Source organism: Carassius carassius, chromosome 3, assembly GCF_963082965.1.
Source record: "Carassius carassius chromosome 3, fCarCar2.1, whole genome shotgun sequence".
NCBI classification, from domain to species: domain Eukaryota; kingdom Metazoa; phylum Chordata; class Actinopteri; order Cypriniformes; family Cyprinidae; genus Carassius; species Carassius carassius.
In genome coordinates this window covers 36,106,204-36,129,536 of record NC_081757.1, presented here as the reverse complement: position 1 = coordinate 36,129,536, position 23,333 = coordinate 36,106,204, and the positions used below count along the sequence as shown (strand labels likewise).

Below are 23,333 nucleotides of genomic sequence, written 5' to 3'. Positions count from 1 at the left end.
CATAGATCATTTTGTCTCTTTTCCCCCCACTATTATAGTAATACATGAGTTTAGGAAAGGCGTAGCTATTATAACTATTTATCAGCCTTGATGGGAAAATTGTAATTGTTCCGTAATGATCGTTCTTGTAGGGCTGAAGGACAAGCATGTCTTATTATTTGTCCAAAAGCCAATAAAACAGTCATTAGAATTATGACTCTCCTAGAAGAATAAAATTGTTTCATTATATTGTTTAGCTTTATGTTGTTTCCTAACTTAGCTTCTGGTATCAAGCCATTCTGACATTTTGACACAATAATAGACAATCAGAAGATATTAGATTGTTAGATTCTACAGTTGGTCCACAGACCAATAGAAACCTCATTGCATGTTGCGGTCCCTTCTGTCAACTGGTGTCAAAGTGAATGTCGTTCAACCACTGTGACAGGCAATGTGCAACAAAACAATTTTCCTATAGTGAAATCTTACCGGCTCAATGTTCTGTTATGCTTAAATGTCAAACATGGTTTGATTGGTTGTGATTTTGTCACTGTCAGTGAAGACAGAAAAAGGACTTGGCGGTCAAAAGTTGTCTTTCACTTTCTTCTACTTCTTTTACACATTTCCTTTTTCTTGGGTGTCTTAACTTTCCCCTCTCGCTGAAGAACTCTCTCTCTTTGAATATCAGTTGACAGATGTGTCAGCGATGGCTGTATGCCTGTAGTACTCTTGGTCCCCAGGTGCCTGAGCTGAGTCTGAGGATGTATGTGTATGCTTGTGAGAGTGTGTAAGCTTAGAACAGCGACACACTGTGAACACACTGCCTCCACCTCAAGCACAACGGTTACTTCAGGCAACACAGGAAACAACTACAAAAGTCCACAGATGGGTGGAGGGACATGAGAGTCAGAATGTTGTCTTGGACCTTGAAACAGAAAGATTTCTCCACTTTAAAAAAACCATTAAAAAGCTCAGACCACTTAGATATACCTAAACAACAAGCACATCTTGTTGTGCATTCATGTTCCATATTCCTAATGAAGTGGCCATACACTCATCTCTGCATCTCGACTGGTGCCCAGCGCTGTCCTAACACACTCCAGATGGGCCGGGATGAGGAGTTGTTCTTGGCACGTCCCGGCTCAGCTGAATGTCACAAATACTTTCCTTTATTTAGGAATGGCTAAGGCCGGGCGGCTGAGGAGAGGAGAGGAGGGAGTAGGGTAGAGAGCAGCTCAGCAGCATCTGGATTTTATTAGCAGCCATTGGGAGAAATCTGAAAAGGAAGTTTTTTTCTCTCTTGCCTTTTGGGGTAGTGCTGGTCTTTCCAGAACCCTGGCCACTGATGAAGCCCTCCCTGAGGAGAACAGATGGCACAGAGACTTCAGTACAATTTTATCAATATTCACAATAATATGCAAGGAAGTATGAGTGGAAAAGAGAGACCTCTAACTATGCCATCTTGTGTTTTGGATGCATGCATCCCAGGTTTCATAATTTGCCTGACCAGCAAGGCTTCCTTAGTCAATTGGCTTGCCTAAAAGACAATGTTGGTACAGTTTTACCAGCAATATTCAGTATGGTTAATCTGGTCTATCAGCTATATTGTTCACATACCACACCAGCCTGAACCAACAGGTTAAGAAGAAAGTACCTTCTGAAGTAGACCCAGACTTTGACAAGTAGGTTCCTGAATCAACATACTTGTGGCCAGTGGGGTCAAGGTTTGGCAGGTTAGCTTTGGCAATTAACCCCTGTTAGTAGATGCCATAATTAACCATTCTATCACTGTGAATGCTTAAAGATAGCTTTCTTTAGGTATTGCTATTGCTTTAATTTCAGAGAGATAAAAGATAGGAAAAAGATGAAAATGGTTGTAGTTAAGGTTAGACTATCTTATTTATAGTAATAAATAATAAGATATATCTTATTATATCTTATCTTATTATCTATATCCTTTTTGGCTAAAGGATAAACCCCCTTGAAAGTGTGTTTGAGTGGGAAATTATCTGTCGATGAACAGGTTTCCTTTCTTTATGTTCATAAAGTGTTATAGTCAAGCTGAGTAGAGATATTTCCCTCTTTCGGGATGAGGTGAACCCCAAGAGAACAGTGTTTTGCGAATGTCTGCTTCTTCATAAAAGGATATGAGGATCTTTTTGGAACTGTGACAAGAGAATGTGTCTCTACACTCTTTAACACAACTGTACTCTGGTTATAAATGCACCATTTTTGGTGACCCCAGCATTCTTTCCCACATACACGTACATGCTGGACATCTCTCTCACACACATACATATACAGAGTCTCAGGGCCCAGGGGTCTGTTCAGCTTGTGGCTAAATACGCATTTATTGCCATCTGAATGTTTGTTTTCTCAAAACATATTTGCTCAGCTGAAGACGCCTGCTTAGGCTCACAAAGAGTGTGTGTTTGGGTGCGTGTTCTCTCACCCTGTTTTTATTGTACTATGAGTGGATGAGTTGTAAATAAGTAAAAGATAAGATCTCTTATTCAGTGTGGAGACCACATGATGCTGGCCAATCAGGTTTAGACAAACTGACTTTCTAAATCTGTTTCAAAACCTAATGAGCTGACTTATTGTCTACTACCTACAGTAAGGCAGGTGCCTCCTAAAGGGGCATCCTAACTGAATTGGAACCCTATACTGTAAATGACTGATTTGAAAGGTTCTGAATGCAACTCAACTCTGATTCCAACTCGACAATTGATTCTAGTGGAGGTTGATGTTAGATAGAGATACTTCCTTTCAACAATTAATGAAATTTGCAATTGACACTTGTCTTATTTTTTGTTCACTGAATACATCCCATTACTTTCTGTGATTGCTGCAAAGGACACATGCTAGCCTAGATTTTGCCTAAAATAAGATAGAGAATACAGTATATTTTTTGGAATAGCCTTCGCCTTGAAAGCGCACATAATGTATGATGTGGTCTAGTCAGCTAAGGCCTTTTCGGGGTAAAGCCTCATGTCTTGTCTTGGGATATTGTCCAGTCAGATCCGAGCCTTTTGGCAATGTCTTTTTCTTTACCATAAAGATTTTAGAACATGGGCTCCAGTCCAAGGGTCCACTGAGGAGTTTTGGGTGATGATGAGGAGAGATGGTGGGATGGCTGGGGAGCCGATGGATAGCCGATGGACAGGTCTTGAAGTGCTGGCCAGGGGTCGAGGGCTGTAATCCTGCTGTTTTGATGAGAGGCCTCTGTTTGTGTGGACTCGGCAGCGGCCTGATGGGGAGCAGATGTGGGAAGGCAGGCGGTCGGGCACAGAGCCAGAGCAGCTGGGAGAAATTAAAAACAAGAGCATTCCTAGAGACTGGGGGAATTACAGAGGGGTGGAGTGGAGGGGTTAGATACAGGGACAGGGAAAAGAAGCCATGTGAAGAGAGAGAGGGATAATCTCAAGGGGCTTTTCATTGTGTTTGATTGAAAGGCAGCTTAGTACGGACGATGGTCGGAACAAGTGCCAGTGTGAGCAAATAACCACATCACACTCACATGTACCTAGAAATCTAAAAACGGTCATATGATAGACTTCTGTTGTCTTTATATAAATCTGATTATAATGTCAACAGAGGAACCTAGCCTGTAATCCTGTCCTTAAAAGAGATTTCTGTGCCTTATAGACTTATACATTTGCCTCTTTCTCTTATATAAGCAAACACAAAACTTTACTTTTTTGAATTTATAAATTATTTTATATTTGAGGATATCCCTAGATGTCCCCAAAGAGAAATTCTGTCCGATTTAGCTAACTTCTAGCTAAGTATAGCTAAGTAAAACCCTCCACATACACACATCTCACAAACTCTAAAAAGAGCAAATCACAGAAACCGGAATTCTGGGCTTGTCATTATATGATGGATTCTTGTGTGTTTGGATCTTTTACGGAAAGCAAATGTCCGCTGATCTCAAAAGACTCTAAAAAAAAAAAAGCTTCGGAATTACAAACTAGAGCATTTTTTTGTGGTGCGCTTTTTCAATCTGATTTTAGCACACAAAAGCAGATGGACAAGGTTAGTTTTAGCTGTCCTATAAGTGTGTGTTTATGGCCAAGGCGAAACTCCAAAGAAACTGCTTTAACATCATTACAGAATCACAGCATTTAGGATCAAATCACACATCTGTAGGACGTCTATTAAAAGTGAATTGCACTGTGAGCTAGATCTATTTGGCTTATTGATCTCTCAGTATGGCTCTTCCATCTCATGCAGATATGTGAGTGACTGAATGTGTATGCTTTATTTTTAAGACAAGAAGGTACCCACAGGATTTTCCCCCCTCAGAAGTTCTCTTCATAGCTCTTAATGGAGTTCTCAGTTATTTCATTTAAATTTAAATTGATCTCAGATGTTACTTGTAAAAGAAATGCGCTATGTCTAAAAACACAGTTCTAAAATTTAAATAAAGATTGTGCCTCATGCCACAAAATATTGTTAAGTAGGTACTTGATGAAAAACAAAAGTAGACTACTTCAAGATCTGGTGAAGTCTTGTAATAAATCTATATATCCATATATCAGAATATAAATACATTTGCCAATATATAACTACATATATATATAATTAAAGTTGTCTGAAATCAGATTATACCTTTGTGTGAGGAAAATCACTCTGTCTCAAAAACCAATATTTTTTTATTTTATTATCCCCTACTAACGGTGGAAACACAGTTGTGAGCAATTTAATGTGCTGCTTTTACAGATGATTAAGCTGTCATGAGTTTGAATCTTCTTTTCAGTTAGCATTGTCTCTTTTTGTATCTTATCTAAGTATTCCTTTGTTTTGGCATTATGGAAGGACAGATGGTCACAGAAGAGCCTCATACATGGACTTTCTAACATATTAAAAGTGAAATCCAGTGCCCGGTGTATGTGTGTGTGTGTGTGTGTGTGTGTGTCCTACGGTGTCCTTTAGCTGGTCAGATTAATCAGATATCTGTAATCCCACAGTGGCTACAGGCTGAGCAGGGCAGACTTGACTCGCCTTCACATCTGACAGCCCCTCTTTCTCAGTCCTCTTGTGGGAGTTCATGCCACTGCAGCCAGGTCATGGCAACTTCAACAATCTCCCCGAGAATGCATGCAGGAATTACCATGTGCTGCTCCCCTGAGAGCAAATTAAAAGGAGTGATTATGACCTGTTTTACTGTCAGGAAGTTTTAAACCAGCAGCCCTGAGAGGGAAGGGATTTTATTCAGCTCTTTAAGCTTAAATAATGTCTAAACACAGAAATGGCTTCCTACTTATAACCTCTCAGAATATATATTGTATCAGCCATTGGCCAGACACCTCTCTAGATATTGACTCCTATCGAATACTAACATTAACATTACCTCAGGTCATGTGTGACTGATGTGTGTCCGTGTGAATGCTTGCTGGCCTGTTCTTTGTTTAATGGCCCCTCTGAGGCTGCAAGCTGCTGGACTGAGTGACAGATGGACAGGCAGGGCTTGTGGCCTTAGCAAGATCTCTCCCTACCTGTCTACATTTGGCAATGACAGGGACAGTGATGCACAGAGCAGTGCACCGTCAGCCCCGCACGGCAGGCCAGCTTGTGCCTATTTTGGTCAGCATGGCATTAGTCCTAATACCTTGTTATGTTTATTGCCCTGTAGCACCAGTAAATCTTTAAATGAGAATTAAGAGCTGATTTCTCTTTACACATCTCCTCTTTGTATGTTTTATCGTTATTGCTATTTCATTGTTATTTTACTGTTCATGTAATGTTCTACATGTATCGTTCTTTATTAATGTTTCAAGACAATTGCGTTGTCTCAAATGTTGGTGAACCCAAACCAGAGCTCCCAAACTACTAAACAGACTGCAATTTTATCTGAGTAAGCCAACAAATGACAAATCCTGTCATGTGCATTTTAAATGAAAATTGTTGTCCTTACCAGCTGTAACTGCAATAATCAAAATGTAGTTTTCTCGATTTCCATTTCTGTCGCAATGCACTAAGTAGCTCCACCCATCATGAAATGTCACTGGACTAAAGTGCCGTTCTGTACAGGTATTAGATATATTAATGCAGCTTTCAAGTCCTTAAAATTCAATTTATGAATGATGTATGATGTGTTTACTTGAAAGCAGAGTAAGCATCAAATATGTTATAATTACTTCGCATTGCATTTTTGTTATTAGTAAGGGCAGACTGTTACCTGGTGGTGGAAAATTGTAGCATGACACCTGTTTAGAACACACTATGATCGAGGACACAAAATGAGCAAAATGTTGTGCTACTCAGGACCCTCAGCATGTCCCCTGAGCCGAGGTGGCCCCTAACCCACAGACCAGCCTCATACCCTGTCACCCTCCTGCAGCTGTCATCCCTCTAAGGTTGAGCACCAATTATCTGGCTGTTAGTAGTTTGGCTGTGACCCTGTATGTTTAGTTATTTTTGCACATGACATCTCGGCCAGGCGGTGGGGGCTTTCTCAGAACATGGCCTGGGCTGGTGGCCCCAGCATACGGTCAGGGTGTTGTGCTGTTTTTCGGGAGGTCTATCTGAGTGAAGGTGACAGTGGAAAAAAGTAAGGGCAACTGAACAACAGTGAGTGATAGCACTGAGACAAGGGGCGCCTGTCAGAGAGCCTGCTGGTCAACACATGTTTTTTGAAGTACTATAATGTACTAAATACCATGGTATATTAATTTGGCAATAATAATTTATGAGAAAATAAAAAAAAATACAAGTATCATTTAAGAGATCTTTAAACAATCTTATGAACTGTAGAATAAATGAGGATTGAAGTTTTTTTCCTTTGTGTTTGTGGCACCCGAAGCGTCCTCCTTAGCGACACACGATGTTAAGGAGTAGCAAATGTGAGCTGTCACCAATGATGTTGTGTGCTAATCTCAGTACCATCTGATGGTACTTCTTTTGGAATATCTGTGTTTTCAAACACTAATGCACAAACATATATTGTGTGTTCTGTGAGGACTCTCAACAGACAATAGTTCTTGTATTAAAATTAAAAGATACATTTTAACCGAACTCAATTTTAACATTACAAACAAACAATAAATAATAGTACTTTGTCATTTACTGTGATTTTTGTATTTGGTAGGACACAACACAGAGAAAACCTGGACCACATACTCACACACAGAGAGACATATAACATCTCATCTAAATACTGATCCAACAAAATCCAACAACTCTTGGTGTTCGCTGGTGTTTGTTGGAGCAGTCTTTGATCGTTTTGAGTGAAGGTTTGAACCCTGTTGGACTACATTTCCATCCCATAACTGACAGCAACGAGTTTGCTATACATTAGAAGAAAGAATTGGGTGATCAGCATGTGACATTATGGTTAGGGAGCTGGGTAGACAAAGGGATTGTCACATGACCAATGCGGGCCAGGCAGACAAGAGTGAGGAAGACTTGCCATGTTTGGTCCCTCAGCGAAGCAGATTTGAGGATCAGTGTGAACGCAGCCTTGTTGAAGTGTTCAGCACCATGATGGACAGCAGCAGATCCAGCTGCACTTGTCACTGGCTGTCAAGAGTCTGTCTGTCCGGCTCACAAGAGCGGACAACAGGCTGGGGAGTGGGTGGGGGGTGTAGGACATTGATGTGGAAGTCAGGGTGATTGGGGGGTTGGGTGGTGGGCAGAGGGGTCCCGTCAGCAGCAGCTGAGTAGGAGAACAGGTGTGACTGGATGTTTCCAACAGCAGTGACATTTACCCTCTGCCACAGTCTGTGAAAGCCACACTTTATCTCTATCAGCGGCGACTGCCCAGATTTACTGCTATGAAATATTATAAGTCTGTCTGAACGACTCACTAGAGAGGTACTGTTGAAAAAAGAATGCCACACGCATGATCTAGCACCGTGAACAAGACAAAACATATGTGTCAAACATGATACGATTTGAACAAGTGCCATGTAGCAGAGTAGAAGTACATATTGGTCAGAGCCTGTGGCCTGGCAGTTATGAGACTTCAGGCACATTAATGTACATGTTGTTGTTCTCATCATCTTGCTACTTTTGTTGTGTATAAAAAGTTCTAAAAGAGTAAATGTCATGTCATCCACAGGTAGCACAGGACAGAAGGCTGGAACGATGCCAGATTCACCCGCTGATGTCAAAACCCAGCCCAGGTCAACTCCACCCACAATGCCTCCTCCACCCCCTGCTGTCAGCCAGGCAGCCAATCGCAACGCATCATTTACACCCACAACAAGTAAGTTGTCTAAGTACAATGTATTGTGATGTGCCGAGTGTATGTGTGATTGGCATCATTTCATAGGTAGCTAACTTAATAATAGTGTTCATGTAGCTCAATTGGTAGAGCATTCCCCGGGAACACATGGTAGGTAAAAATTGATGGCCTGAATGCACTGTGAGTCGCTTTGGATAAAAGCGACTAAATGCATAAATTACATTTTTAATTTAATTTAAATGTAATAACACATTGGAGGCAACTCTATCATTATCTTGAATACTGCTGTATATTTCCACCACAGTAACACAAGAATACACATTAAAGGGATAGTTCAGCCAAAAATGAAGATTCTGTCATTAATTACTCACCCTCATGTCGTTCTAAACCGGAAAGACCTTCGTTCATCTTCAGAACACAAATTAAGATATTTTTGATGGAATCCGAGAGCTTCTTGTCCCTTCATAGGCAGCAAGGGTACTACCATGTTCAAGGTCCAGAAAGATACCAAGAACATCGACAAAATAGTTTATACTATGTGCGCAAAGAAAACTTTATTCAAAAATTCCTCTCCTCCACCCTAGTGCCATTTTGCTGTTTGCTTTCCTCTGAATGTAAAAACGGCACAGCACATGCGTGTTCTAGCTCAGCAGCACCATGCACATACACTGTTTATATGCAGATCAAAGCATGTACATGCACCGTGATACTCTCCAAAATGGAGCTAGAGGTGACACAGAGGAGAAGAAATGCTGAATAAAGTCGTTATTTTTGTTTTCTTTGTGCACAAAAAGTATCCTCTTAGCTTTGTAAATTTATAGTTGAACCACTAATGTCACATGGACCATTTTACAGATGTCCTTACTACTTTTCTATGCCTTGATCATGGTAGTATCCTTGCTGTCTATGAAGGATCAAAGAGCTCTCGAATTTCATCAAAAATATCTTAATTTGTGTTCTGGGGATGAACAAAAATCTTTTGGGTTTGGAACAACACAAGGGTGAGTAATTAATAACAGAATTTCAATTTTGGGGAGAACTATCCCTATTAAAATGTACAATGGGACAGTGCACTTAATAAACATGTTGATAAACATGCTTATTAGAGCAATGCCAGAACGTAGAATAATTTAAATGAGTCAACAAGAGTTATTGTCATGAGTATTCATATAGTAAAGAATGCCCTTGCAACATGACCAAGAGCGTTTGAGAGGGTTTGTGTATGATAGGTTGAGCCATTGTCTGGGTGTGTAAGTGCTTAGGATACACAGCAAGAGATTTGTTTACTGCATACGGAGGGATTCGCAGGCAGCATCAGGCTCGACGGGGCTTGGCAGATCTCGCTACCCTATATAGCAATGACGGGTCTTGTTGTTTCACCTGTTCCCGGGTCATAGCGTAGCCTGCTTGCCACTCTAAAACCAGAACACAAGTGTGGGGGTCACATGGTAAACCCAAATGTGTTCAGCCTGGAATGGCAAGATAAAATGGGGCACAAGCGAAATGACAGACCCTGTGTTCTGCAACATGAAGCCATGCACACACTCACCCAGCAGTGTGAACATGCCACCGAACCTGGAGCAAAGCTAGCTTCAGAGGTGTGTTTGCACAATCATATGCTTCCCACTGTCCCGGAGGATTAGGGTCCGTAACTCTAATCCCTCATGCTGTGTCCACTGCTTGAGTAATGTTGGTTTATATGTGGTCATGGCTTCAGGTGCAGGTAACATAAGATATAAGGCCTACTCTTAGGGAGAAGGCACTTGACTATCAGAAGCAAGAATAAAGAGTGCAGGGATGGAGTGGAAGTGTTGATGGGGTGGCCAGGACTCATAAAGCTGCAAATCTGCTCTCAGCTGGTGGACATGTGCATAGCCTGATTTAGACGCACACCTGCTGTTGGAATAAAAGTAACCCAGTCCAGGGGGCTATTTTTGGAACCTCTTTCACATGTTCCTCTTATAGTTGTGTCTTAGTGAGTGAGTGGGTGAGCAGTGGGGAGCAATAGACCGGGTGGGCGGCATGTGTGTATGTCATGGAGAGAGATAGTGAGAGAGAGCTTGCTGCTTGGCCCATTTGCTGTGTGTTTGTTCAAAGTAGAGAATGAAGTGAAGAGTACAGAGCAACGTGCTGTGGTACTGTCATAGTATATCTGTAGTTTCAGTTGTTTTTTTGGCTGTTCTCGGAATGCATGTGCCCTCTTCATGCTACGTTGGAGCTTCCTGGAGGGCGCTTCCCAGGACTGAGATGGAGAAAAAAGAAAGCAAAAGAGTTTGGCGTGACTTAAATGATGCTAATACAAACAGTGGCTCTCTTTCCTCAGTGCTGAACGGGAGCAGTCACTCCCCCACGGCTCTAAACGGAGCTCCCTCAACCCCCAATGGCTTCAGCAATGGACCGGCTACTTCCTCTACCGCTTCTCTGCCCACTCAGCAGCTTCCCCCTGCCTGCGGAGCCCGACAACTCTGTAAGCTTAAGCGTTTCCTCACCACACTGCAGCAGTTTGGCAACGACATCTCGCCCGAGATTGGAGAACGTGTACGCAGCCTGGTGCTGGGGCTAGTGGTGAGTGTCTAATGGCTCTCTTTATTGTTGAACTGTGTGTGCTGTCTACAATTATTTTCTTCACTGGGAGTTAAGTGGATTTCTTTTTCTGTCTTATCAGAACTCAACTCTAACCATTGAAGAGTTCCACTCCAAACTTCAGGAAGCCACAAACTTTCCCTTGCGTCCCTTTGTCATTCCATTTCTCAAGGTAAGAACAGGCATAAAAACATTAATCTCATTCAGACACAGTTTTTCTGCCAGTAATCATGTGTAGAGAGACTTTGCATTGCATTGTTCTGGCCAAGAATTGTTCACTTAGGCCCCTGTCCACAAAGAGACACGTTCAGCTGTATACGAAAAAATCTTGTATTAAAATTAACATTTTCGGATAGGCATTTCATCCAGATGATTCTGGCGTTTTAGGAACGTAAAACCAAAATTTTGTTATATCTGAAAATGACACCCTTGCGTGTTCGTGTGTACAGCCAATCCGTATATTTTGCGAAATGCTGATGTCATCACCCCACGTCTCACCCCTAGTCAGTCAATGCTACCTCACATAACAGCAACAACAATATGAACACACACTGAACGATACTCTTTGTATTAACTAACATTAACACAGATTAATAAATGTATTGTTCCATGTTTGTTTGTATACTGTGTACAAGGTTTATGCGCATAGTCTAAGTCTTCTTCTCAATTTTTTGTGTATATTTGTGGCAGAATTACAGCGCCACATACTGGTCTGGCAAGTATACTACATCGTTTGGTGTCAGTTTCATGGTTTCGTGTGTACGCAGATATTTCTTGAGATGAGAAAAAAAATTTGATAGGGAAAGCTTTGGCTTCGTGTGAAAGTAGCCTTAGTAAGGAAGGGGTAGTCCGGTTAACTATAAAGTGACCAACCTAACTTTAGTATAGGTAAATAGAGTACAACTTGAAAGTGAAGTGACATTCAGCCAAGTATGGTGACCCATACATTTAACCCATCCAAAGTGCACACACACATCAATGAACACACACACACACACACTGTGAACACACACCCAGAGCAGTGGGCAGCCATTTATGCTGCGCCGCCCGGGGAGCAGTTGGGGGTTCACTGCCTTGTTCAAGGGCACCTCTGTCGTGGTATTGCTGGCCTGAGACTTGAACCCACAACCTTAGGTTTAGGAGTCAAACTCTCTAACTTTGAGAGCAAAGTGGAATATACAGGTGTGTTCAAGGATATCTTGTTAATTTTCTAATAACAAACAAAATTCTTACATATATTCAAAGATTTGATAGCATAAACCATGCAGAATTTGTCCAGTGATCCAGAGTTCATTTTGGAAACGCTCATACACACTGCACACTGCAGCTAATCAATTTGCATTTAGAAAAAGTTGACATTTTTATGTAATATGCATCGGACGATTCTTAAAAGTCTTTCTTTATCTGTATGAGGAGCTTTTCCTTATGGTGCACCATATGGGAAGGGGTGGAGGAGGAGGGTAGTGGGACTTTGAGACAGACAGGCAAAGTGACAAACAAAAAGAATGTAGATAGATGGCAGCCAGAATCAGCACACATGTGAACAAACTCACTCTGTATTTCCCTGACCTCAGATACATAGTTTCTGTACGTGTAGATGAGTGAAGTCCATTTGATAATGCATCCTCAGCCTTTTCTAACCCCCCTTCTCTGCTGTGGCTGGGCTGTGCAGATCTAGTGCTCCATATGGCCATCATTTGTGATTCATTAAAATTGGCACACTTGTGTTTACCCAGAGTGGAGAGGAGTGGTGTGGGCCAAAGAAGATTTCCTGGCAGATGTTGCAGTGGGTGCTGTAAGCAGCACAGCTTTCCGTTGCTCTGCCGCTGTTGTCTTTACGCTGATCCCTTTCTGTCCTCAGACATCACATAGATCCTGGGCTCAGACACATACACAGATTCTCTGATGCATTATAATTCTTTCTCAAATGATTCTGCATTGATGCACACAAATACATAATCCTAATGTGAAATTAAATCAATTGGAAATCACTATGTTGATTGCATACTTGATTGCAAAAGATTTAGTGACAAAAAGTATGATGTGTTATGACTCCCTGAATCACCCCACCCCACCCCAATCACACATGTGAATACACAGACATACACATGTCATCTCTGTGTCTGGTAAACATCCAACCCATTCACATGCTTTACTACTGCAATGCATATAGTGATAACACAGACTTAAACTGTCAGTCCCAAGTTGGGTGCTGAAAGAATGTTCTAGTACTGAAGAGGCCTCAAGTCAGATGCCACACTCCCCTGACCAGCACAAAATATAGGGAAACTTAGAGACAGTTCAACAGTTCAAAAACATATTCACAAACATAAAACTCAAATTTCAACATACAGATATTCCCAATAATTGGTTGTAGAGAGATAATGTATCCATTGACCACAGAACGGAACTAGAAAATGTTTGGTGTGGAAAGTTGCCTTGGAGGCCCCCCACCCCTCATCTTCCACTATCCGTGTATGCATGTTAGTGAGATATAGACTACACAAGACATATCTCATAGTGTGAGTATTTTATTCAAAGCAGAGCACTGTGGTACATGGCACCCAGCACATTGCTCACAGGCTGCTGTCAAAGGCCTGCAGAGTGTTGATGTTACACATCTGTATCATCAGCCAGCTGTGTAGTGTTATACTGACAGCCAGAGAGAAAAAGACAACAAGAAAGCAAGGGTGAGAGAGAGAGAGAGGCCGCACAGTTCTCCTGCAGAACTCAGCAAGACACAAACACATGGTGGGCCAGAAAAAGTGTCTGTTTTATCTCATCCTCTTTCTTTCTCTCTCTCTTAACAAAAACACTGTTAACATAACTGGCCATCAGAATATGATGCGTTTTTAAATACTGGTCAGCTTGAGATGCTGATGTACCAACTTAGGTTGGACGAACTAACCTAAACGGCAAGACTTATTTGGTTAACCAACTTCAGAAAAACACATTATAGTTGACTAGATTAACCAGCACTGACTAGCATAATCCAATGGTTGCCCCCAGGAATATTAACTTGCATAACCATCAAGACATACTTTATTAACCATCAGCTTATGCAGAAAGCCATTCTGGTCAGCATTCACTAATAATGTCAATCACAAACCATAAGCTAGACTAAATACCTCAAATGAGAACTAAACATCATAGACCAGCCTGTATCACCAATAGACTTTTTAACTATCTTAACTAGGCTTGATCAGAAAGAACTGGTCAACCAGCTTCACTTACCAGATTTTGCTAGTGGTCCACTTCAGAATCAAATCGCTGAGGGTGCTTTTTAAATTAGTGAGGGTACTTTAACCTTAATATAGGCTATCTAAAGGATTTAGTACCATCCATTGCTAGTGCACAAAGATTGCTCTGTTTATCACTAAAAAGCTTAGTTCATCGCACTCTCACAAAGTTTTGTTATAACCAATGGAGTTCTCTACACTGCACAATGAATCTACTATTTACATTGCACCTACTAAACTTTGTTATAATTAGATGATTCATTCTGAACACAACACCTGTAAAAACTTAAATGCCTTTGATTGTCTGTTGAGTACAAGGAATCAGCAGATATGTCTGTGATTGGCTATTGCTAAACGGTGCAAAACACGTTTTATTTGAGGGTGCTTAGTACCCTCTAGCATCCCCGTAGAACCGGGCCTGGGCCCAGTGGCACCAAACCAGTATAACCGATCCTGGAGATTTGTGTTCGTCTTTATGAAAATAAATGCTTTCCTTTCTCAACCACATTTTATCTTTCTGTCTGATAGGCTAACTTGCCCCTCCTGCAGAGGGAGCTGCTTCACTGTGCTCGGATGGCTAAGCAGACTCCAGCCCAGTATCTGGCCCAGCACGAACAACTGCTGTTGGATGCCAACGCCAGCTCTCCCCTGGACTCCTCCGAGATCATGCTGGAACTCAATGAGCATGGCAAGAGACGTACCCCGGACAGGTATACACACTTTAACACACACAAACTTGTCTTTCTGTGTACAATTTTCATAACAAATACCTTAAGTCATAAATATCTACAAAGTCAAGCAAAAGGCAAAAATTTAGACAGCTATGGTAAATGTCAATACGACATTGCCCTGGGCATGCTTCTTCCTGTCTAGCTTCGAAATGCACACACACTCAATGTAATGAGTGGAGGGTGTGGGAAGATTAGGCCACACAGAAGAAGACCATGAGGAGTGTAAAGAGAAGGTGGAAATGTGTGTGGCATGTCTGCCAGGTGCTGCCAGTTGCCTGTGGAGCAGAAACAGACTGAGATGCTCTAACATCATACAAAAGCATATGCATACCAACAGACTCCATACATTGGCGAGACATTTAAAACTCTAAACAACCAAAAAATTAATTGTGGGATTTAAAGCACCAAAATTTTGTTTGTATCCTACTCTCTTATCCGCACTGTCTCCTGTTAGTTCCCCAGTAGCTGTCCATATGTCAGTGATGTGTCCAGATGGTGATCTTGCTGAACCCCTGCTTGAACTGATCCGGGAGGAGGGATGAATAGAGAGAGAGAGGCAGAGAAAAAGAGAGGGGTGGGGGTAGAGGAATGGGCAATCCCCTACTGTAATCCATACACCTCCATCTCTGAAGCCTAGGCTTACCATATCATGGCGAGAGCCCCAGCTGTTGCTTTGATTTGTGGGATATCTGACCACAACTGCAGAAATTCTGCAAAAGGTTGGAAGTTTTAGGTTGGTTGTGGAGGTGGGCATGATGGGGTGTCATACATGCAGCCAGATTCAGATGTCCAAGCCAATTGCACTCTACTCTCAAGTGCAAGAAAACAAGCTTGCACAGTCCTCGCACACACATATATTTCATGCTCGCAGAAGCAAGAGGAGCTTTAGCTCTGAATGCATGGCTGCTGCACTCAGCTAAACAGATTATTATCAACACTGCAGCACAGGCCAGCCAGATGGCTCCAAAACGCCAGTGTCACTGAACATCTGCCAAAGGGAGCAGCTCTCACAGTACAGCAGCTCAGGAGAGAGAGAGAGAAACGGGTGAGAACGGGGAAGATTAAGGGGTTGGGATTTAACTCTGTTTCTTGGTATATTAAGGCTAGAGTCCACATATGGCTCACAGCTGGCCTCAACATTTGGACACATGAGTGGAGGGGCAGAGAGAAAGAGGGAGGTGGGATGGTTTAGAATGAAAGAATGCAAAACTATCAATAGCCCTCTTTCCTCTTGAAAATGTCATTTCTACAGCATTTCTACAATCTTTATAACAGGACCAAAGAGAGTGCAGTGGACAGGGATGGCTTGCACCCAGAGCACCTGGCCAAACGTCCATGTACAGTGAGCCCCAGTCAGCGCTTCAGTCCAAGCAGTGGTTTACCTGCTCACCCTCCCCCCAACGGCCTACCAACGCACCCACCCAATGGACTTCCACATCCTAACCCTCCTGCCCCACAGCACTACCGTTTGGAAGACATGGCACTTGCCCACCACTACAGAGACGCTTACAGACACGCAGAGCACAGGGACGTCCGGGATCGTCACCGGCAAACAGGTCAGAGTGGTGTAGTCTATAGTAAAATAAACCAATAAACTACTTGGGGTCATGTTTACAGTGACTTTACCATAGTTAAGTGGTGTTGCTTTAAACAAGAATTCAATTATACACAGTCACAGGTGTACATATATACATGCCATTTTACAACAAATTTAAATATGGCTAATCCTGACAGAGTTTATGGTTTAGACTTTTGAATTTGAGAAATATTTCCAACTGCAGAAGTAATGGTAGGAGTGCAAAGCATTGTATAATTGCACATACATAGACATGATTTCTCCATTGTAATGGTGCATATGCTAATTTAGTGCTGTACTTGTGTTCCAGCCGTGCATGGAGCACGTCAAGAGGAAGTGATTGATCATCGGCTGACAGACCGCGAGTGGGCTGAGGAATGGAAGCACCTCGATAACGTATGTGTTACCAGATGCTTTGTTTTTCTTTTTATTATCTTTCTTACATAAAGCAGAGAGCATAATAGTTGCTAACTCTGATGAGAGAAAAACAAGTTTCAGATTAATGTGGTTAGAATTAGTTTTGGTTGCTGGTCCAAGGTGATCTAACAACCTGACAATAAGATGGTGCATCAAGTCAAAAACAAGGTCAACTAATGGACATAAGGAAGTGGTACAGGAGAGAAAAGGTGTGAAAGACAAAACAGAAGAGCACCATAGTGGAGTGGATGTTGACAGACATAAGCTGTGACGAATATTCGATGGACACCTGATAGTAGATGAATTAGCTCAGACCTTTTCTGAATGATAGCAAGGCCTTTGTTATGCTTTTTTTTTCACCTCACCATTGCCTCTATACAGACTTACACTCAGACACATATTGAATAAAAAGGCCACAGATGGAGTGAGGAACCCAGTGGACGACGTTCCCACTGGAGAGAGCAGCTGAGACAAGGCTTGCAGTCTGTGAAATCAGGCTTATTCTGGACTGTATCCAAATCTGAAATAAATACAGCCAACAGCATACTCAGAGAGTGAAGAATGGCATCAAATGGATGAGGGGAGATCTTATTGAGGGGAGGTGGGTGGTTGGGGAAGATGGGAGGAAAGAGGACAAGAGTGAGAGAAGGCTGTAGAAGCATGGGGGAAGAAAGAATTGTTTTGGCTTCTCCCACTGGCAGCACAGCTGTTGCAAGGCTATTGTTGCTTAACCACTCAACCGCTCACTGCACCACTGGATTACACACACACACTCACAAAAAGCATTCAAATATCTTATACTTGTGCTGCTCACTAATGCATCAGCCATTCAAATAAAATATAGCATGTTTTTTTATTAGTAACGGCCAAAGAAGGTCCAATGTGGAAATGTTATTGTGGACTTTAGGATGTAACTGGTCTAAAGTTGGTTCATAACATTATCTTCTACAACTTCCCATTCCTTTCTATCCCTCTATAGTTGCTGAACTGTATCATGGATATGGTGGAGAAGACGCGGCGTTCCCTCACCGTGCTGCGGCGCTGCCAGGAGGCGGACCGTGAGGAGATGAACCACTGGATCCGTCGCTATAGCGATGTGGAGGATATGAAAAAAGGTGGGAGCTCCACCCAGCGGCCTCCTCCTCTTCCTCCCCACCACAACTCTTCCTCCTCCAACACTCCTAACAGCAGCGACACACAACCGCTAGGTACATGAACCGCTGCAGATGCAACTGCAGGCGCAGATGCTCGGCACGCAGCATGTCTCACACATTCTTAGCGACCACCTCGTCTAAGTAGTTTCCATCAGCCAAAACACCACTCAGTTTAATGTGATTTAAAGGGGTAAAGAACATTATTTTGTGTATTTGGTGTAATGAACTGTGTTTATACAGTTTAAGGTTAAAAAAACACATTATTTTCCACATAATGTACATTATTGTTTCTCCTCTATGCCCCGCCTTCCTGAAACGTGCCATTTTTTGCAAAGTTTATCGGTCTGAAAAGTGTGGTGTGCTCTGATTGGCCAGCTGTCCAGTGCATTGTGATTGGCAGAATGCCTCAAGTGCGTGACAGAATTGTTACGCCCCTTTCCATACTGTGATGCATGTCCCGGTCAGAACACTGGCGCGACAAGACAGAAACAATAAAACCCATTACAAACGAGCCATTTGTTGCATCCAGTGGGGACATAATTACAGACTATAATGATTTATACTGTCTTTTTATGCGTTGCGTTGCATTTGTGATAGGAGAAACGACAAACAACAAGCGCTACTCTGTTCTGCTCAAAACTCGTGTTTGAATCATCAATGGCAAATCTTTTAAATATGTAAACCTACTTACAGACTTGTGAGTCAGAACAGCTGGCATTGTAGTCTTCTCATAGTTAGCATGTGATCCCACATTTAGCCCACTAACCTTACTTTACTTTACAGTTTATCTTCGCACCAACCATTTCTAGTCTATAGCCACTGCTAAGGCATGGGGCAGCTAATTCTTGTCTGTCACACCATGTCCTCACATGCACATGTGATTCCACTCAACAAGTCATTAGTACAGTGATCTATGATTTGAATTAGTTGTCATGTAAGTGAGACATCCAAAGTGTGCAGTACTATATGTTCCTGGGAATAGTGTTAGGAAACACTGTCCTAACCAAGCATAACAAGTAATTTTTGTTGTCATTGAAAGCAAAAATAATGCATGACACTGCCAGACACAACGTATTCAATGTTTAAGAAGATTTTGCACCAATAAAATACCATTGTGGGAGGGGCTACCCAGTGTGATAAAACAGAAAAATAAAACAACAAGCCAAGTAAACTGTCAAAATTTATGATTGCAGTACTTAGGACTAATACAATTTTTGCGTCACATCTGGTAAGGATATGGTTGCCACCCTCCAAAAGCATGTCATGATTTCAAAGTTGCACTATATATTGTTTAGTTTTTTCCATGTCTGAAGGAATATACAATGCTTTTCTCTCATCCAGGTGAATTCAAGTCGCTTTTTTCATGTTCTTTTACAGAAATCCACAGAGACTTCCTACACCGGCCCCCGTCAGGCTACCTACCCGAGGAGATCTGGCGGAAGGCTGGTAAGTGCATTTGGAGAGTGCATTGTCTACTTTCACCTACTTTCACACGGGCACACAGACATATGCACACTGGCCTGCAGGGCCTCACAGCCATAGTTATGCAAGGCCAGGAGCGGGAAAGGCCGTTGAATGCCGTTATTGTTAAGAGCTCTCCATCTGTCACGACCATGAAAGACAACTGCAGTTAAAGCTGCAGTGAGAATGCAGTAACCTGCCGCAGTCAACAGCAGAGCAGCACAGGTAGGGCCAATAAACCTGACCCTGCCCAAAGAAAGAAAGTGAAGTGAGAGAAAAGCACGGCTGGATTGTTCTTTTTCACTAGAGTCAGTTTAATTACTGTAGTTAGATATATAGTAAAATGTTTAGGGGGCTGTACATAAGCCTGCTTGCCCTCTGTGCCATGTAGGTCACATACAATACTGATGGGGTCAACCAGAGCACAGGTGGTGTCACTCGCCCAAAAGTCAGGGATCAAAGGGCACTTATTAACTGTGACCCACACTAGTAACATTACAGCTGATTAAAATCAATATGCCATTACTCATTTAAAATGCTGGAATGATGCTGCTGGTGTCTGCAAAACTTGGCTGCATTTTCACTGTAACAAAAGCATTTTTAACTACAGTTGTTTTTCATGCAGGTGCTACAAGTATCCCGCTCTCGCCAGCATTAAAGCAACTTCAGAACAAGCAGGGTGAGTAACAGCACCCGCATTACAAACCAACCTTCTCTTTTTTTATTTTATTGCATAGATGGCCTTGTATAATATTTCTAGTTATGGCAAACAAATAATAATTTGCAGGTGTTTCTCCTAAAATACCTAATGCAAACAAATGAGACAGATATTGACTTGTATTAAGAGTGCAGAACTATTAAATTAAGGTGCACAGAATAGCTCAAACAAATCAGACTTTGAAGTATTGATGAAAAATGTTTGAAATCATATTGAGGTTTTCTGGTGGAGTGTAAACCATATTTTAAAGCATTGACAGGTCTCTTCTGAAACTTCCAGAGGTAAACCGAAAACTGAGATTAGCTACTGAAAGTGAGACTACTAGGATCTGTTTTAAATGTTTTTAGAAACTGATAATTCATTGCAGTCTCTGGGAAATAATTGACATATTAAAGGAGTGTCAAACTGAATTTTCTTACCTGTGGGTGTCTAGATTTTCATGTCCTTCTGCCTTTGGTGAGGCCTGTCTTATATATAAAAATATATATATCAAAAATACTGTCATATCCCTGTGGAATTAAAATGTTAATATTGCCACCCCATGTTTTCCATTATGTGCCAATTGCTCTAGCATCTGCTCCCAAGTCTCCTTAATAAAAATTAATACAATTTGCTAACTAATTTTAGTGGTGCATGTTCCAATTCTGATTAAGCAGTCTAGTGTTTTCAAAGATACAGAAAAATTGGCGAGAACCTAAAAGATGAAGAAAAAAGCTAAGGAGTGAAGAATGAAGGCAGAGACAGGATGAAAAAAAATGAGGAGATGTGTGTGGGAGGTGCGGAGAGAACAAACTGAATACTAACTAGCTTTCCAGCTGAGACAGTAGTGATGTAGATGAAAACACACACACACACATACACTCAGTCAGTCAGTAGCCTGAGGCAGAACTCTATGGAGAATTGAATGGAGGGTGTGTTATGACAGATATTTATGACCGGGTTCCTCACAACCAGCTTTCTAGAGTAAACACACTATGGGGCAAAGAGTGTAGAGCCCAGACATATGAAAAATCTGCAATAAGAATGTTTGTGTGTGTGTGCGTGTGTACCCCCTGCAGCAATACACATGCATTCACCAAGCATATCATATCCTTTCAGATTCTGAAATCACCCACATACTTTCTAAACCATTACCCCACAAAACAGTAGACAGCATTTCGAACATAAATGTAACTTTAAAAGTGACTGTTTTAAAAGACTCCGCATATGCAACTACTTATGTGAGGCGCATGAGAATCAGTAAATTTGGTATTTGGTGTTGCTAAGCTAACAGCGTGGGTTATTTAAATACAATGGTTATTTTCCATAGCGAATGCAATACAAATGTATGTACAATCATTCAAATGCCAACCATTTTAATCAATTGTTCTGCTTGTCAGCAGTGCTGCATTAGATTTTGGCCAGATCTTTTCAGACAGCATGCATCTATTGTTTGGGACAGCCTTCACATCGGAAATGTTACTCTGATGCCCTAAAATGTGGTTCAGGTCACCCAGCTCACTAGGTTTTAGAGCTTATGTTAAATGCTCAAATTTTAAAAGGCCAAGGAAAAACAATGGAGTACAGGGAACCCTAATGTTCAGGTGCTAATGAGTCAGGTGTTAGATTTCTATTTTAGACAACACCCATACACATTCACACCTGCGTGTCCTGAAAACACACATAGGCCTATGTAATATGCGCACACACAAACATTTACTCTCAAACAATGGCATTTGGTAGAACAATGGTAGAACAAGGTTTGCAACTACTCATCCCGGTTTTCCTTCTTCTATATGAAACGATCCAGCATTAGTAATGAAGTTGTGCATTTAGTCAGCCATTTATCCACTTAGATAAATATGGAATATTTAATAATGTATTGCTAGGTAAATAGGCAAGCTTGTGAATGACCTTTCAAGATGTATACTGCCTACCAACACTAGAAATAATTGTAACCACTGTTGTTCGGATCAATTATTAATAGCTTATTTTTCTGACAGAATGTTTTAAATCTTGGATGATGTACATCTGTTTGGAGAGATGAAACAAGCTGAAAGCTTTGAGTGCCTCAATAAAGGATGTTGAAAGGAACAGCAGTGGTCTATGGGGATAATGTCTTTTTTTTTCTCTTGATATTCCTTCCTCATTTCCAGAGGAGGCAGTAAATGAAGTGAAGAGACAGGCCATGTCAGAGCTGCAGAAGGCGGTGTCGGATGCTGAGAGGAAAGCTCATGAGATGATCTCTGCTGAGCGCTCCAAGATGGAGAGAGCTCTGGCCGAGGCTAAGAGACAGGCCTCTGAGGATGCGCTGACTGTCATTAACCAACAGGAGGACTCCAGTGAAGTAAGTACCACATGTAGCCAATGTTCAGAATAGATTACTAGTATACTACATACTGCCTACTATTGGATATTGCTTCAATTCATTCGTCACACTAAAGACGATGTTCTCTGGTTGTTCACTGCCCATTTTGGCAAAGGCAGCAGGTCATCTAGGTATTTTACACATAAACTGTATAGTTTACATACTACTGTTGCTCACAGACAAGACATGGGGTCTGTTAAAACTAAATGGGCTCAGGGGAGGCAATAGAGACACTTGCTTCCTCAAAGGAAATTAAGTAGTACTATTGACACTTGGAAACATACCCAAGTATAAACATGCAACATTAAACACAATTAGTCTTATAAGATACTGTACTCTGTTTTCAAGTGCATTCTATATCATTGCATGGAGATTGATATTTGTTTGTAAGGCAATCATAAAACAGTCCTTGTTCATCTCCCTCCTACAGAGCTGCTGGAACTGTGGTCGCAAGGCTAGCGAGACTTGCAGCGGATGCAACACTGCGCGCTACTGTGGCTCTTTCTGTCAGCACAAGGACTGGGAGAAGCACCATCACGTATGTGGCCAGGGCCTGCCCGGGAGTAGCAGCATGCCACTCGGGACACCATCTACCACCTCCATCTCCTCCTCATCAAGTGTGCCCCCCACACACTCCGAGAGCACCCCTCCAGGCCCCTTGTCCCTGGTAGGGCAAACCAGCAGCAGTGGCAGTCCCAAGGAAGCGAGCTCCAGCAGCGTTTCTCGCTCAACCACTCCAGCAACACCCGCCCTGATGGATTCCTCATCCCGCTGACTGAAGAACCCCAAATCTTAACCCATGCTCAGCCACATCTACTGCTGCTACAGCATCCTTCATCCAAAACAAGCAGAGGAACCTCCACCATACTTAACTTCCTCTCAAAATGAACTACAGCAACCTGGCTTTCACATCTACATTAAGATCTTTTCTCCAAAA

At 41.9% G+C, this 23,333-nt stretch overlaps 1 protein-coding gene across 6 annotated transcripts in view; it reads left to right on the top strand.

Annotated features, from left to right (window-relative positions):
* Positions 1-23,326, top strand: part of cbfa2t3 (CBFA2/RUNX1 partner transcriptional co-repressor 3) — a 41,361-nt gene extending 18,035 nt beyond the window's left edge. For 2 of the 6 annotated variants that reach the window (XM_059536995.1, XM_059537000.1), the window contains exons 2-12: positions 8,045-8,191; positions 10,494-10,735; positions 10,836-10,925; positions 14,521-14,702; positions 15,999-16,279; positions 16,610-16,695; positions 17,696-17,924; positions 19,248-19,316; positions 19,957-20,010; positions 22,185-22,375; positions 22,827-23,326. In XM_059536995.1, coding sequence (XP_059392978.1) covers positions 8,045-8,191; positions 10,494-10,735; positions 10,836-10,925; positions 14,521-14,702; positions 15,999-16,279; positions 16,610-16,695; positions 17,696-17,924; positions 19,248-19,316; positions 19,957-20,010; positions 22,185-22,375; positions 22,827-23,171 — 1,916 coding nt within the window. In that variant the 3' untranslated portion in view covers positions 23,172-23,326. Of the gene's footprint in view, positions 1-8,044; positions 8,192-10,162; positions 10,736-10,835; positions 10,926-14,520; positions 14,703-15,998; positions 16,280-16,609; positions 16,696-17,695; positions 17,925-19,247; positions 19,317-19,956; positions 20,011-22,184; positions 22,376-22,826 lie in introns of those variants that run through there. The other 4 variants (XM_059536997.1, XM_059536998.1, XM_059536996.1 and 1 more) reach the window with 4 other exon arrangements.
* The last annotated feature ends 7 nt before the right edge of the window (positions 23,327-23,333 follow it).